The following is a 13,174-nucleotide window of genomic DNA, read 5'->3' on the forward strand; positions in this document are numbered from 1 at the left end:
CCCCTGCCTCTGCCTTCTAAGTGCTGGGACCAAAGGTGTGGAACATTTTGGATGTCTTCTTGCTATCGCACTTGTGTGTGTGTGTGTGTGTGTGTGTGTGTGTGTGTGTACTTATTTGTGTCCATGTGTGTAGAGGAGTGGGGGGGTTAAAAGCCAGCTTCTAAGACAGATTCTCTCCTACCACATGGTTCTGGGGGAGAAAATATCAGGCTTAGTGGCAAGCGCCTTTACCCACTGAGCCCTGTCCCCTGCTTACCTTGAATTCGTAATCCTCTACCTCCTGAGTGCCGGGATAATAGGCAGGTGCCACCGTGTCCACTTTATTCAGTAATGAAGACTGAGATCAGGGCTTCGTGCATGCTTGGTTAAGCTGAGATCTCAGACTCTCCTGATGTTTTAAAATCCCCTGAATAAAAACCTGGTAAATAGCAGGTGCAGCTAAATTATCCCCACACGTAACCCTGGAGTCCTGCTAACAGCTATCTTGGGATAAGTAGCCACACTCGGGGAAGCCTGTTTTACCTCGGGATTGGTCGCAGCGTGACCCTGACATGTCACAGCTGGAATGCGAGCGTTCAGAAGGGGCTGCTGGTATTAGATATCCTCTGTGGGACACTGATGTGGCACCCGGGGCTGGGAATGCAGCTCAGCGGCAGAGTATTTGACTGTCGTATATTGTTAGGCCTTGCAATATCCACTGAGGAGACAAAGGGGAGATCTGTGCATGTGGGGCCAGCCTGGTTTACCAAGCGAGTTCTAGGAGAGTCAGGGCTATATTTTAAAACCTTGCCTCGGGCTGGGGATTTAGCTCAGTGGTAGAGCCCTTACCTAGGAAGCGCAAGGCCCTGGGTTCGGTCCCCAGCTCCGGAAAAAAAAACAAAAACAAAAAAAAAACCTTGCCTCAAAAACAAAACCAGCAAACGAAACATATTTTTAAAAAACAAGCATGGCGGGGCTGGGGATTTAGCTCAGTGGTAGAGCGCTTACCTAGGTCGACACCTCTGTCTCCTGCGCGGGATACGTGTCGGCCCGGAGATCTCCGTAATAGATCTCCGTAATAAACCTCGCCTTTGCTTATTACATCCAAAAAAAAAAAAAAAAAGTAAAAACAAGCATGCGTGTATTCCCAGTCCTCCACTGCTAAGGCTGGACGGTCGCAGTGGTGTGATGTTGACTGAAAATACAAGGCTGGAGAAGGACGTTTGAGATGGCTTATTGGGTCAAGGGTTATTGCCTCTAACAAACGAGTTGTAGCCCCAGGACAGATGTCTTCTGATTTCCGCTCCCACAGCGTGACACGCATACCCCGCCCGGCTCCAGTAATTTTTTTTTTTTTAAAGTTTATAGGGGAAAACTTAAGAGCAGAGGGAATGGGGGAGGGTTGATACACACAAATGGGTCAGAGCAGGGACCCATTCAGCACCACGGAAAGCTCCCAGGCAGACCAAAAACAACGCCCAGCCTCTGGGCCCCGCCCACCTACGCGGCAACCCTCACCTCCAGGCCCCACCTAAGTTTAAAACAGCCTCACCCAGGTTCAGTCCAGGTTTGTTTGGGTTTTGTTGTTTGGGTTTTTGATTCTAGGCTGTTCTGGAACTCTTAAGTAGAACAGAGTCCAGACTAGTCTGAAACTCACAGACATCTGCCTGCCTCCGCCTCCTGCGTGCTGAGATTAAAATTTTGTGCCCACACACACGCACGCAGCACACACACACACCCCTCACTCAGTTTAAAAACCTTCAAGAAGTGCTTGTGCTTACACACAGTTTCTCCAACAGAAACACGGGATGGCCGGGTGGGGAAGAGGACTTTATTGGGATGTTAGTGAAGAAACGTGGGACGGTGAATTCCAGGGGGTGACATACACTGGGACCCAGATGGTGGTCACCTTAAGGAGCAATAAATTAACGTAAAATAAATTAAGGTGAGAAGGTCCCTGGTGGGGCAGGAACTGGGAATTTCTAAGGGGGTGGAATTTGGAATGAATTTGTCAAGATCTCCCTCCCCCACCGGAAGCTGGGAGTTGGGATTAGGGGACCGGAAGAAGGGCAGTAGGGTTCAGCTGAAGGCAGCTAGGGTTGGGGTCAAGGTCGTTCTTCCAGGAAGCGGTAGGTGGGGTTCTCATAGCCATGCCTCTGAAGTTCCCGGAGCTGCTGCTCCTCCAGGGTCAGCATGGGGTCCACCTGCAACAGGGCCGAGGGAAGGGCTCAGCGCGTGGGAGCAGAGCTGCTTTTAACTCCGCCCCCACCGCGATGTCTGCCCCTCACCTCCACCACTCCATGGCTGATAGTGCCATAGGGTTTCTTCTTGCGCAGAAGCAGCAAGGATAGGACAATGAGGGAGCCTCCTCCAGCTCCCATGATCAGCAGACCTGACAAGGCCTCTCGAGACACTCCAGTCCCAGCTGGTGCCTGTGGAGAAAGGAGGCGGAACCAAGAGTTTCTTTGAGGCTCACCAGGATCCACTGTGGCTTTGGAGGTCACGGCCTAGACGCTGACCTCTGACCTCGCCCCCAGGATCTGCCTCTTCTTACCAGTTCATCCCGCTGAATATCTGATGAGTGGAAGGGAAACCCCCTTGGGGCAGATGCATTCACCTGGGAAGCAGGAGATGTCAGGAGATGTCACAGACCCCGGGGCCTAGAAGGGTACCTCCCAGTCCAACAACACTAAGTCCATGTCCCAGCAAGCTCCTTCCCGAAGCTGAGGAATCCAAGCCTCCAGAACCTTCCCTCCACCCAGGGTCCAGACACCCACTCACCTTTTGCTCATATTGCTCCAGTGGGGTTAGCTTCTCTCTCCCAGAGGAGGAAGACTCTTGATCTGTGGACCCTACCCCACCCCAAGTCACATCAGAAAGGGCGCTGGATTCCACTCAGGCGGCATGGGCTTCCTGCGGCATGCAGCCCTTTCCCCTCATGGTTTAGGGTTCAGTGGTATTTGGTGGTCGGGGTCTATGCCGTGTGACACTTACCTTTTGGAAGGGTCACTGGGGCATCTGCTAGCACAGGAGACAAGATGAAAGGTGAAACAGTGAAGAGAAAGAAAGAGTAGAGAACCCCACCAGGGCCAACGACCCCACAGAGGCCCAATACCCCCCAGATATCCTTCCTTATTCCTTCCCACCTGCTGTGGTGGCACAGATACCCCCAGACCTTAGAGAATTGGAAAGAAGGCTGTATGCTGGCTATGGTACTACACAGTCTATGAACTCAGCACTTAGAAAGCTTACACAAGAAGATCACGAGTCTGAGGCCACCCGAGGCTAAATAGTGAGTTCTAGTCTAGCCTGAGCTATAGAGTGGGACCCTGTCCTAACAATCTAAGGACTGAGTTAGGCCTAGTGACACATGCCTGTGATCTGAGCTACTCCAGATATTGAGTTCAAGGTCTGCCTGGGCTACTTAGACTGTCTAAAAAAAATAAAAGGGGAGGGGGTAGCTAAGGCTAGCGCTGAGTGCTGAGTGGAAGAACTCTCTTCTCTTTGCCAGCATGCACAAAGTCCTGGGCTCCCCAGCAGCTTCTTCCTTTAAGGCAAGGAATCTGGCATTGCAAGGGGAAGAGGCTTGACGTTCAAAGGTGGGAGGGACTCTGTATTCGCTCACCATCCTTGGATTCAGGAGGCTGAAGGCTACCTTTGTCCTCACTGCTGCTCCCGGGCACAGAGGCTTCCAGTTCACTAGGTCCCAAGTGTTCCGCATGGAGAAGCTCCTCTGAGGGGACACACAGAAAGATGACTATGGCAGTGAGTGTATGACGGTCACAGCAGGGCAAGGGCAGGGCACCCTCACAGCGGAACGGACAGGAGATTAGAGAGACGGCAGAAGCATGCAAGGTGCTCTAGCAGGAAGGATGGAGGCTGGATCTGCTGTATCCTCTCTTCAAGTAGGTTTAGACCTAGGCATGGACTGTCTGGAAGGAAATCACAGTAGCCTGGGACTGTGCAGGCTGATACTTCCTGGTCTTGTCTCTCTTGTGTAGGCTCCCTCTGTTGAATCCAGATTTAACTTGGGACTTGTTCTAACCAATAGAACCTAGACTCAATAACCCAGGGTTGTAGCTCAGTGGTGTACACGCCAAGCATATAAAAGGTCCTGGGTTTAGTCCCCAGGACTACCCAATTTTCTTCTCTTTTGAGACAGGGTTTCCTCTGTGTGTTCTGAAACTGGCTCTGGAGAGCAGGCTAGCCTCAAACTCAGAGATCGGCCTGCCTCCACCTTCCAAGTGCTGGGATTGAAGTGTGTGTACCACCACACTTGACACTACACAATTTTTTTGAAGAGGGTAGGGCCAATGTATGGCTGTATCCTGACACTGGGGAAACAGAGGCAGGAGGACTGTGAATTTAAGGGCTGGTCTGAGCTACATGGTTCCAGGCCAGCCTCAGTTACAGAACAAAACCTGGTCTTAAAAAGCCAAAGGCTGGGGGTTGGGGATTTAGCTCAGTGGTAGAGCGCTTGCCTAGCAAGCTTCAAGGCCCCGGGTTCGGACCCCAGCTCCGGAAAAAAAAAAAAGCCAAAGGCTGGGGATGTGGGATGGTGAGGCACTTGCCTATCAGGGCTCACAGTCCTGATTCCATCCCTGATGCCATAAAAAAAATCATCTAGCCAGGTGATGGGGCACAAGCACTTGGAAGGCGGAGGCAGAAGGATTGCTCAAAGTGCAAGGTTAGCCTGGTCTAACATAGTGAGTTTCAGACCAGTCAGTGTTACAAAGTAAGACCCTGTCTCAAAACAAACAACAAGAACAAAAACAAGCCATGATTAAAATCAATCTGTACAACTAATAGATTACTAGCCATACCACCAAAAGAAACAAATCCAGATCAGAGGACACTGATTCAAATTAATTGGATAAAAACAAAAAACCTGGCCCTTACTCTGAACTACCGAGTTGTACGGTGATTTAAATGAAGACTGGGAAATTGAGGGTTGGGAGTCAAAGTCCACCCTCGGAGAACTGAAGTTCAGGACACAGGTAACGGGCACTCACGGATCTGTGGCCGCAGCTCCTGAGCCAGGTGAGGGTTCTGGTCGAGCAGCCCCAGGCTCTGATTCATTCGTTCTTGAACCACCTGAAGGTGGGTCTGGACCTGTGGGGAGTGAGTACGAGGGATGAAGCAGGCAGTGCGGGCTGGAGAAGAATGAGATGAAAAGGAGTTCAACAGGCACCATGGAAATAGACCATGGAGCATGGACAGGGAGTAAGGCACAAGGGTCAGACACCCAACCACAGAGGAAGGAAACTGAGGCAGGAGAAGCAGGATCCAGAGAGAAGGAAGAGATGTGTATAAGACCAGAAGTTTAAGGCTTGGACAGAGGAAAACAGTACCGGAGGCAAGAAGACAGGAGGATACAAAGAATATGGTTTAGAACTGGGCGTGGTGGTGCATGCCTTTAATAGTAGCGTTTGGGAAGTAAAGGCAGATAGATCTCTGTGAGTTCAAGGACAGTCTGGTCTACGTAGCAAGCTCCAGGCCAAGGAAACAGGGCTATTATATAGTGAGACCCTCTCTCCAAAAGCAAAAACAGGAGAGAGAGAGAGAGAGAGAGAGAGAGAGAGAGAGAGAGAGAGAGAGAACACACCAATGGAGGAGAAGACTCATGGGTCAGAGGGAGAAAGCAAGAGGGCTGGAGGAACACATGTGGGGTTGTGGGGAGATGGGAATCGGTCTAGAGGATTCATAAAGGAGTCGTAATGGCTTATGGGCAAGGCTTGCTATTCAGAAGTACAGGGGAGAGCATCTGTGGATCAAAAGAGAATGTCCAAGAAACCAGAAGTAGAATCTGAGTGCATACAGCAGGGGCTCCAGGGAAAGCAAGCGGGGCTAGGGAGGAAGGTTGAAGGACAAGCTCCAGGCTCAAGGGAAAGGATTCTGGGAAGAGAAGTAAAATCCAAGGGAGAGGAAACAGGAATCTGAGAGACAGGAAGTAGGATTCCAAGGGACTGGAAGGAGGGTCAAAAGCATGGTATTGGGGCTGGGGATTTAGCTCAGTGGTAGAGCGCTTGCCTAGGAAGCGCAAGGCCCTGGGTTCGGTCCCCAGCTCCGAAAAAAAGAACCAAAAAAAAAAAAAAAAAAAAAAAAAGCATGGTATGAGAGGTGTGGACTCATGCCCACGTTTGAATGTGTGTGTGTGGGCAAGCTTTGGGGGCAGTGTTCCCACATCAAGAAACTGGGGGCTAAGGATGGAGGGACTGGAAAGGGTTTGGGGACACAAGGGGGAAGTTCCAGGCATAGTGAAGGGTTCTAAACTGAAAATGAGGGTCGGGGTTGGGGATTTAGCTCAGCGGTAGAGCGCTTGCCTAGCAAGCGCAAGGCCCTGGGTTCGGTCCCCAGCTCTGAAAAAAAAAAATTAAATTAAAGAAAATGAGGGTCAAGAGAAGAATCTGGGGCCTGGAGGGATGGCTCAGCAGTTAAGAGCACTTGCTGTTCTTCCAGAGGACCCAGGTTTAATTCCCAGCAACCACATGGTGGCTCCCAACTGTCTGGAACTCCAGTTCAAGGAGACTCGACACCCTCTTCTGGCTTCCTCACAGACCAGGCACGCATGTGGTGAACAGATATGCGAGCAAAACACTCATACACCGAACATTTTTTAGAAGAGGGGGTAGAAGGAGAGGAGGATGGGTTAGCATCCGGGACCGGAAGTGTGTGCGAACCTGAAAGCGCATCTGCTGGGCCTTCTCAGGGTCCACGGCGGCCACGTGCTGGTAGTGCCTCAGGGTGTGCCTCTGCTCCTTCTGCTCCGCTCGCAGGTAGCGCCTCAGGGCCATCAGAACTCTCTCAGCCTGCGGAAGGGACCAAGGCTGTCCAAGCCGATCCTAATCCTTCTCAACTGGTGTTTGTGCCCTACCCACAACCCCCATACCTGAGGCGGATCGCCCTGTAATGCTGCCAGGAAACCTTCCAGGGCAGCTCGGCGCTGGTCGTTGATCAGAGCGATGACTCTGGTGGCGTGGGTCTCCACCAGGCGCTGTCGCTCACCAGACACTTGTTCTTCCAGGGTCTGCAGAATGGACTGGAAGTGCTAGGGAGAGGTGCAGAGGTCGGAGAGAGAGCAGGTGTGTGAAAACCTGAGTGAACATGAATCTAGAACAAAGAGGCTTCAGTGGGTCTCCTTCCTGACAGAGCCAATCTGGGATGGAAGGCCCAATAGAAGGGATGGACTGGGGGCTGGGGCTTTAGCTCAGTGGTAGAGCGCTTACCTAGGAAGCGCAAGGCCCTGGGTTCGGTCCCCAGCTCCGAAAAAAAGAAGGGCTGGACTGCAGGATCAGGGGCGGGGCTAGCCTACTGGGAAGTGGTCTGAGTGTGTAGGCTGTAAGATTAGGTGGGGACAATCTAAAAACAGAACCGGTCAATCAAAGGGAAGGCAGGCTTGGGCAGCTCCAAAACAAGAGACAACGCTAACGGAGTGAGGCTCAAGCCTGGAGGCTGGCCAAGAGTATTCTACATAGGTCGGATCTCCCAAAGGCAACCCGTAGGGACGTAGGGCCAGGGTTAGGAAGCTGGGTTTGTTAGAGAGGGACTGAGAAAAAAATGAGACCGGAGAGACAGGACCAAGTAACCACAGCCAGTGGACGGGGCCTAGCTTTGATGGGACACCTTCAGAGAAAGGACTGGTCATGACTCCGTTTGAGAGAATATTCCGAAGCCATCCCCCAGGGGGCAGTGCTTGCTCAGCGGCATGCCCCAAACCCTGGGCTCCACTCTAGGAGTAGAGGCAGTGCCAAATGACTGGAAGGGGACGGGTGAGTAGAAAGTGGAGTTGTCCCCAGTAGCGGACAGGCATGAGTGAGACTCGGAGGAGGATGTCCTACCTCATTCAGGGCCTGCCTGTCGGCTTTTGGCAGGTTCTTAGATTGGCTGTCAGCCATGGCCCACTCACGCATCACCTGGGGGTGGATAGGGACACTTCAGGATCCCATGATCTATCCTGCTCCACACAGGTACTCCCCCTCCCCATCTCCAAGGCTTAAGAGGATGAAGATCACCTAGTACCACTGAACTTTGGGTTCCCGGGAAGGAATAACCAGATGGTTTCTTTTATGTATTTTATTTCTTTAGAGACAGGTTCTCATGTAGCCCAGGCTGGTCTCAAAGTCATTATATATTATATATATGGCCTTGCACTTCTGATCCTCTTGCCTTAACATCTAAAGCATCTGGATTAAGGCGTATGATATTACACCCAACCAGCTCCAAAGGAATTTAGAGTGGATTGTGCCATAGACCAGAGTATCTATGGAATCCGGTGGCATTGCAGTGGTCTGCTAGGCAGATCAGTAATCCTTTGGCATATTAGAGGGTAGTATGGGCTCAGGTAGAAGGATGCCTGGTTACCCTTTAAGAGGCGGTGTCAACTAAGAACTTCCCTGTATTTATGGACTCCTGTGGGGATGCTGGTTTCCCCATCTCATCACCTCATTAATCTGACGCATCCTACGTTCCTCCAGGTCCATCTTGGCCCTCAGGAAACCCTCGTGCTCGCTGATCTCCCCAGGCATGCCAAAGTAAACATCCACACCATCAGTGGGTCTCGGGGTGGGAGTGACTGCAAGACAAGGGGTCAGGCCAGCCGGTCACTTTTCCTCCCTGAGAAGGACATTACTCAGGATATGTGCTGGAGACATCATCCAGTTTAGCCACAGATATTGCCTGGCTAATCTGACCAGCGTTTGCAAAATTCTGGAATCCATCATCCCATCTTCAAAGTAATGTCTGTCAAATGACTCCTCTTCTGAGCCCCCCTTTGTGAGCGCCCCCCTTCGTCCTTCACAGACTAATCTACCATATCCAAAGCCACCACTATCTCTTCCATTCCCCCAGCTGTGTCCCACCCCACTAGGTCACTCCTAAAGGCACCCCTATACTCCCCCCCCAAATACCCAAACCACACGTGCAGAAGAGGGGGCAGAAGAGCCTGCCTCACCTCTGCTGACCATGACAGGGGTGTGGGAGCTGGGAGGTGGGGCCCTTTCCTCCTCTTCTTCCTCTTCTTCTTCGGCCTGAGGGGGCTCTACGAAGTAATCGTCTACTGGCTGAGGGAAGGATTCCACCTCCTCTTCATCCTCACCTCCCTCTGCTCTGCCCCCCAGGGGCCAGGACCGGGTAGAGGGGTCACTGAAGGAGCAGAAGACTCAGCCAGTAAGATCTCCAGATAGGCTCCCGGCTTCCATGCCTGCCTCAAGAGCCTTGTGGGTGGGGGTTGCGTATAGAAAGAGTCTCTGTCACTCACCCAACTGCCATCCCAGATGGGTTGGGAGTTGCGGGAGGTGGACAGCATACATACTCCACACCTCGGAACCGATCAGAGCCACAGGGCAAAAGCATACCAGAACCGTGCAGGATGAGGCCCTGGGAGCTGCAGGCCTGCAGGAAGAGGAGGCCCGGGGGACCAGAATGACATGGTTGGAAGGTATGGACAGAAAGCCTGGAAGCTGGGTTCTTAAGTGGCTGAGGCATGGAATCCCTACATCCCGGTTTGAATGCTTGGGTTCTGGAAGGAAGGTCCTAGGGCTAGGAAACAGGTGGGACAAAGTCCTAACCTCTTGAGCCTCCTGGTGCCTCCTGGTTGAACTCTCACATTGGTCCATTCGCTCCTGGTGCAAGAACCTACAGCCTTCGGGCACCAGCAGGGCTTCACTCACGAATTCGCCAGCTGGGGAATGGGAGACACCAGAATCCTAGTAGCCCAGCCCTGCCCTCCTCAGAGTCCAGGCATTTCATAGCTTTCTCAACCCATCGCCCAGACTTCTAATGTAGACCGGAGTCATCTCTAGGAGACTCCCACTTCACCTCAGTTCCCACCCCACTCCCCCAACGGGTGACTCACGCAGGCAATGGAAGGGCACAACCTCATGGTGGGGGTGGGCACATCTGCCACTTCGGGTACCCCCACACCAGCGCTCCATCGGGATGGCCTGTGCAGCCTGCTCCACACGAGCTATGTGCAGCTCTGGGTACATCTGTAGGACACAGTGTGGGGGCGGGGGGCGAGGGGCGCGGTCAACCTACTGGCTAACCTCCGCCTTCTCCATCTCTTCTTTTGCAGTACTGGAGATTGAACCCAGGGGCTTGTACACGCCAAAGCAAGTGCTCTACCACCAAACTATATGCCCAGCCCTCTTTTTACTTTTTATTATGAGACTCCTTTATTATGAGTCTCCTTAATGTTTCCTAAACTGGTCTTGAACTCGTTCTGTGGCTTATATGGGTCTTTAATTTGTGATCCTTCTAAAGGTCCCCCCCGGCCCCTCCCCCCGCACGCCTGTTCATGCCAAGCTCAACTTCTCTGAGCTCACGTTTCAGGGCGACCTTGCTCTGCAATCAGGTTTCTTTCTCAATGTATCTCGGTCTCTTTCCTACCCTGCCTTTCTCTGACTAGCTTCTAAGTAACTGTTCTCTTTGTATTAGCCCCGCCTTTTCATTTCACCTCTCTTAGGCAGGCAGCCACTCTCACCCGGCTCCAAAACCTACTGAATCTTGTTGGTTTAAAGATCTTTTGATCTAAGCCCTGCCTCTCTTTCGGCCACGCCCACTTACACTCCCACTTTTTCTAAATGGCTCCACAGATTCCTAAACCCTGCCACTCTTCAGGCAAATCTTGATTAGTCGACGGTTTTTTTGCAGTCTCCTCCCCCCCACCCCCGGCGCCCCTAATTTCTCAAAATAGGTTCTGCGCTAGCCCCTCCTAGCCTCTTCGCTGGCCACAGACCCCAAGCTTTCCCTGGCTTTCCAGATCCTCTCATCTCCCTAGGCTCTGTCTTTCGCCAAATCCAGCTTCCTGAAGGGCGACCCCGCCCCAGCTTGAACCCACTTTCCCACTGACCACGCCTCTCCCCACGGGGTCCCGCCCACCTGTCTGCAGTACTCCAGCACGCGCTGCGGGTCCAGAAGACAGCGTCGTGATCGCTGTGGGTCTGGTTCCCAGCGGCCGGTGCGCAGGTCTCGGTGAAGGGTGAGACGCCCACATAGTCCAGCCACTTGAGCCGACCCCGGAGCCTGGGAATGGAGGCAGATGGGGCAGTGAGGGGCCAGGGAACGTTGTCATCTGGGTTGTCTGGTCCTTTGCTCCCTAAAATCCAGTTAGGACTCGTGCCCCTATCGTCTCTAGAACCAGATCCTTCTAAGCACCTCCTGGGTAAAGAGATTGTTCCCCGGGAAACAGATCCCATGGGGCTGAAGCGCCCCAGCTCTCCCGTTGCTATGGTGACCAGGATTTCCCCCCCGCCCCCGTTTCTCGCGGCCTTGTGGCTGAGAAGACAGGCTCCGCCCCCGCCCCAGCGGCTTGGGTCTGGAGCCTGAAGGGGTTAAACTTGAATCGTGTTGGGGGCGGAGGGCGAACCCAGGCGTTCTGGCCCCTCCTCCCTCCATCCCCAGTTCAGGTTCCCACTGAGGGGGTGTAAAGACGACAGGGCCCAGCTTCCTAGCAGGCCTGCACATCAGACCTTTAGGACTAGGGGAGCTATATCCGGATTGAGTAGTGGGTGGAGACCTGGAGTCCTGGATGTTTGAGGGCAGGGGGTTCATGTGGATACAGAGGATACAAGGGATTTGGGTTTTTAGATCCAAGTGCCTGCTGCCTGGTGGGTCCTACGCTTAGGTGGGCAGGGCTTGGGGCTTTGTCGTCTAGGGGTGCTCTGGATTTCTATGACCCGGGGCTCTTGGAAAGAGCCAGGTCCGACGATGCGGGTGGGAGGGGGCAGGGACGTCAGACGATGGAGGAACCTAGGAATATCTACAGTTCGGATCGCGTGGGGCAGGCCACCTGGCCAAAAGGACTGCGGTGGCCGTCCCGCGTCCAGGTCCAGAGGCCCGGTCCCGCCCCTTCCCCATCCCCAGGACCCGGCCGGGCCTCACCTCGGCCGCGCTGGGGCTCCCACCAGCCAGGTTCCCGACGGCGAGCTGCGCGCGCAGAAGCAGCAGCGACAGTGGTAGCAACAGCGGCAGCGGCGGCGGGCCCCGGCGGCGACCCTGACCGCGAGTGGTGGGGCTGGAGGGCCCCATGTCCGGGCCTCGGGCCCTCAGGTCCCCTGCGCTCCCGCCCGGCCCTGCCCGGCCCCAGCGGTGACAGGAGCTCCCAGCGCCACCGCCGCCGCCGCCTCCTCCTCCTCCCGCCGCCCCCGGGCTGCGCCGGCGCCGCCAGCCCCGCCCCGCGCCGGCCCCGCCTTCCCAGCCAGGACAATAGCGTGGCGGCTCTGCGCACTGAGAAGCTCGGGAACCCCGGGAGGGAGCCTGCGCCAAGTCCCAGCCCCTCCAGATTCCAGGTGTCACTGTCCTCGTGAAGGCCGAGTCACTAGGCTCAGTCCTGGGCGTAGCCGTTTTTTGGACTTTCACCCTTAGCCTTCTCTTCTGGCAAACTCAGACACCATCATCAGCTTTGTCCTTCAAGGACGCCAGAACCCATGGGGGCAGAGGTCCTCCATAAATTCCTCTCTTGAGGCCCCAGGAATACAGGCCTCCATAATTTCCCCAGTCAAGAACATAGGGAGTGTGACAGGAATACCTGTAATCCGGGCATTTGAGAGGAGAGGACCTGAGGATAGGAGTTTGAGGCTAGCCTGCCTACAGGCAACCAGGTCTCAAAAGAAGAAACATTGTAGTTAAGTAAGGCCGACTCCCTTCCAGGCCTCTTCAGTCTCAGCACCAGAGGCTGTCTCCCACCCTTGCTTCCTCAGACCTAGGAATTCAGCCTTCCTGTCCTGTTTGCTAGGTGTCTGGACCTTTAAATACTCCCTCCAAAAATCCATGACCAAAGCCCTAGAACCCTTTCTTTAAAGATGACTCAGGCCAGGGGCTGGATAGTATAACCTTCGAAAACCCAGCACCTAAGGACCACTGTGTGGAGTCCCCGTTCTCGCCCACTCTGAGGACCACCTTAAGTCTTCTGCCTAAAGGGGGTCACTGTTTTGTCTTTTTTTTTTTTTTTGGAGCTGGGGACCGAACCCAGGGCCTTACGCTTCCTAGGTAAGCGCTCTACCACTGAGCTAAATCCCCAGCCCCCACTGTTTTGTCTTAAGTGTGTGTAAAATATTCTATTTTCCGGGCCAACTGAGGCAGCCTAGCTGCGTGCGCGCGCGCGCGCGCCCGTGTGTGTGTGTGTGTGTGTGTGTGTGTGTGTGTGTGTGTGTGCATCTATATGGCCTTCGAGCTGACGGTCTTGTGGGAACCTGCC

General features: G+C 53.7%; 1 protein-coding gene across 5 annotated transcripts; it reads right to left on the minus strand.

Annotated features, from left to right (window-relative positions):
• Window positions 1-1,788: 1,788 nt before the first annotated feature.
• Aplp1 (amyloid beta precursor like protein 1) lies at window positions 1,789-12,118 on the minus strand. 5 transcript variants are annotated; one of them, NM_001100802.2, is given in 17 exon segments: window positions 1,789-2,183; window positions 2,268-2,411; window positions 2,534-2,596; window positions 2,761-2,831; window positions 2,974-2,997; window positions 3,635-3,712; window positions 4,992-5,091; window positions 6,660-6,788; window positions 6,869-7,027; window positions 7,818-7,892; window positions 8,421-8,551; window positions 8,930-9,120; window positions 9,236-9,369; window positions 9,546-9,658; window positions 9,833-9,965; window positions 10,858-11,001; window positions 11,860-12,073. In NM_001100802.2, coding segments are annotated over 17 exon segments (1,935 nt in total). In that variant the 5' UTR covers window positions 12,007-12,073; the 3' UTR covers window positions 1,789-2,084.
• Window positions 12,119-13,174: the final 1,056 nt, after the last annotated feature.

Source organism: Rattus norvegicus, chromosome 1, assembly GCF_021556685.1.
Source record: "Rattus norvegicus strain SHRSP/BbbUtx chromosome 1, alternate assembly SHRSP_T2T, whole genome shotgun sequence".
Classification (NCBI taxonomy): domain Eukaryota; kingdom Metazoa; phylum Chordata; class Mammalia; order Rodentia; family Muridae; genus Rattus; species Rattus norvegicus.

Excerpts from the sequence above, each read along its gene's own strand:
- Aplp1 (XM_087584548.1), bottom strand. The coding sequence starts at position 12,006 with ATGGGGCCCTCCAGCCCCACCACTCGCGGTCAGGGTCGCCGCCGGGGC. Across the intron at positions 3,001-3,604 it reads GCCTCCTGAATCCAAGGATG|CAGATGCCCCAGTGACCCTT; the intron begins GTGAGCGAATAC and ends CTCCTGTGCTAG. Across the intron at positions 2,412-2,533 it reads ATATTCAGCGGGATGAACTG|GCACCAGCTGGGACTGGAGT; the intron begins GTAAGAAGAGGC and ends CTTTCTCCACAG.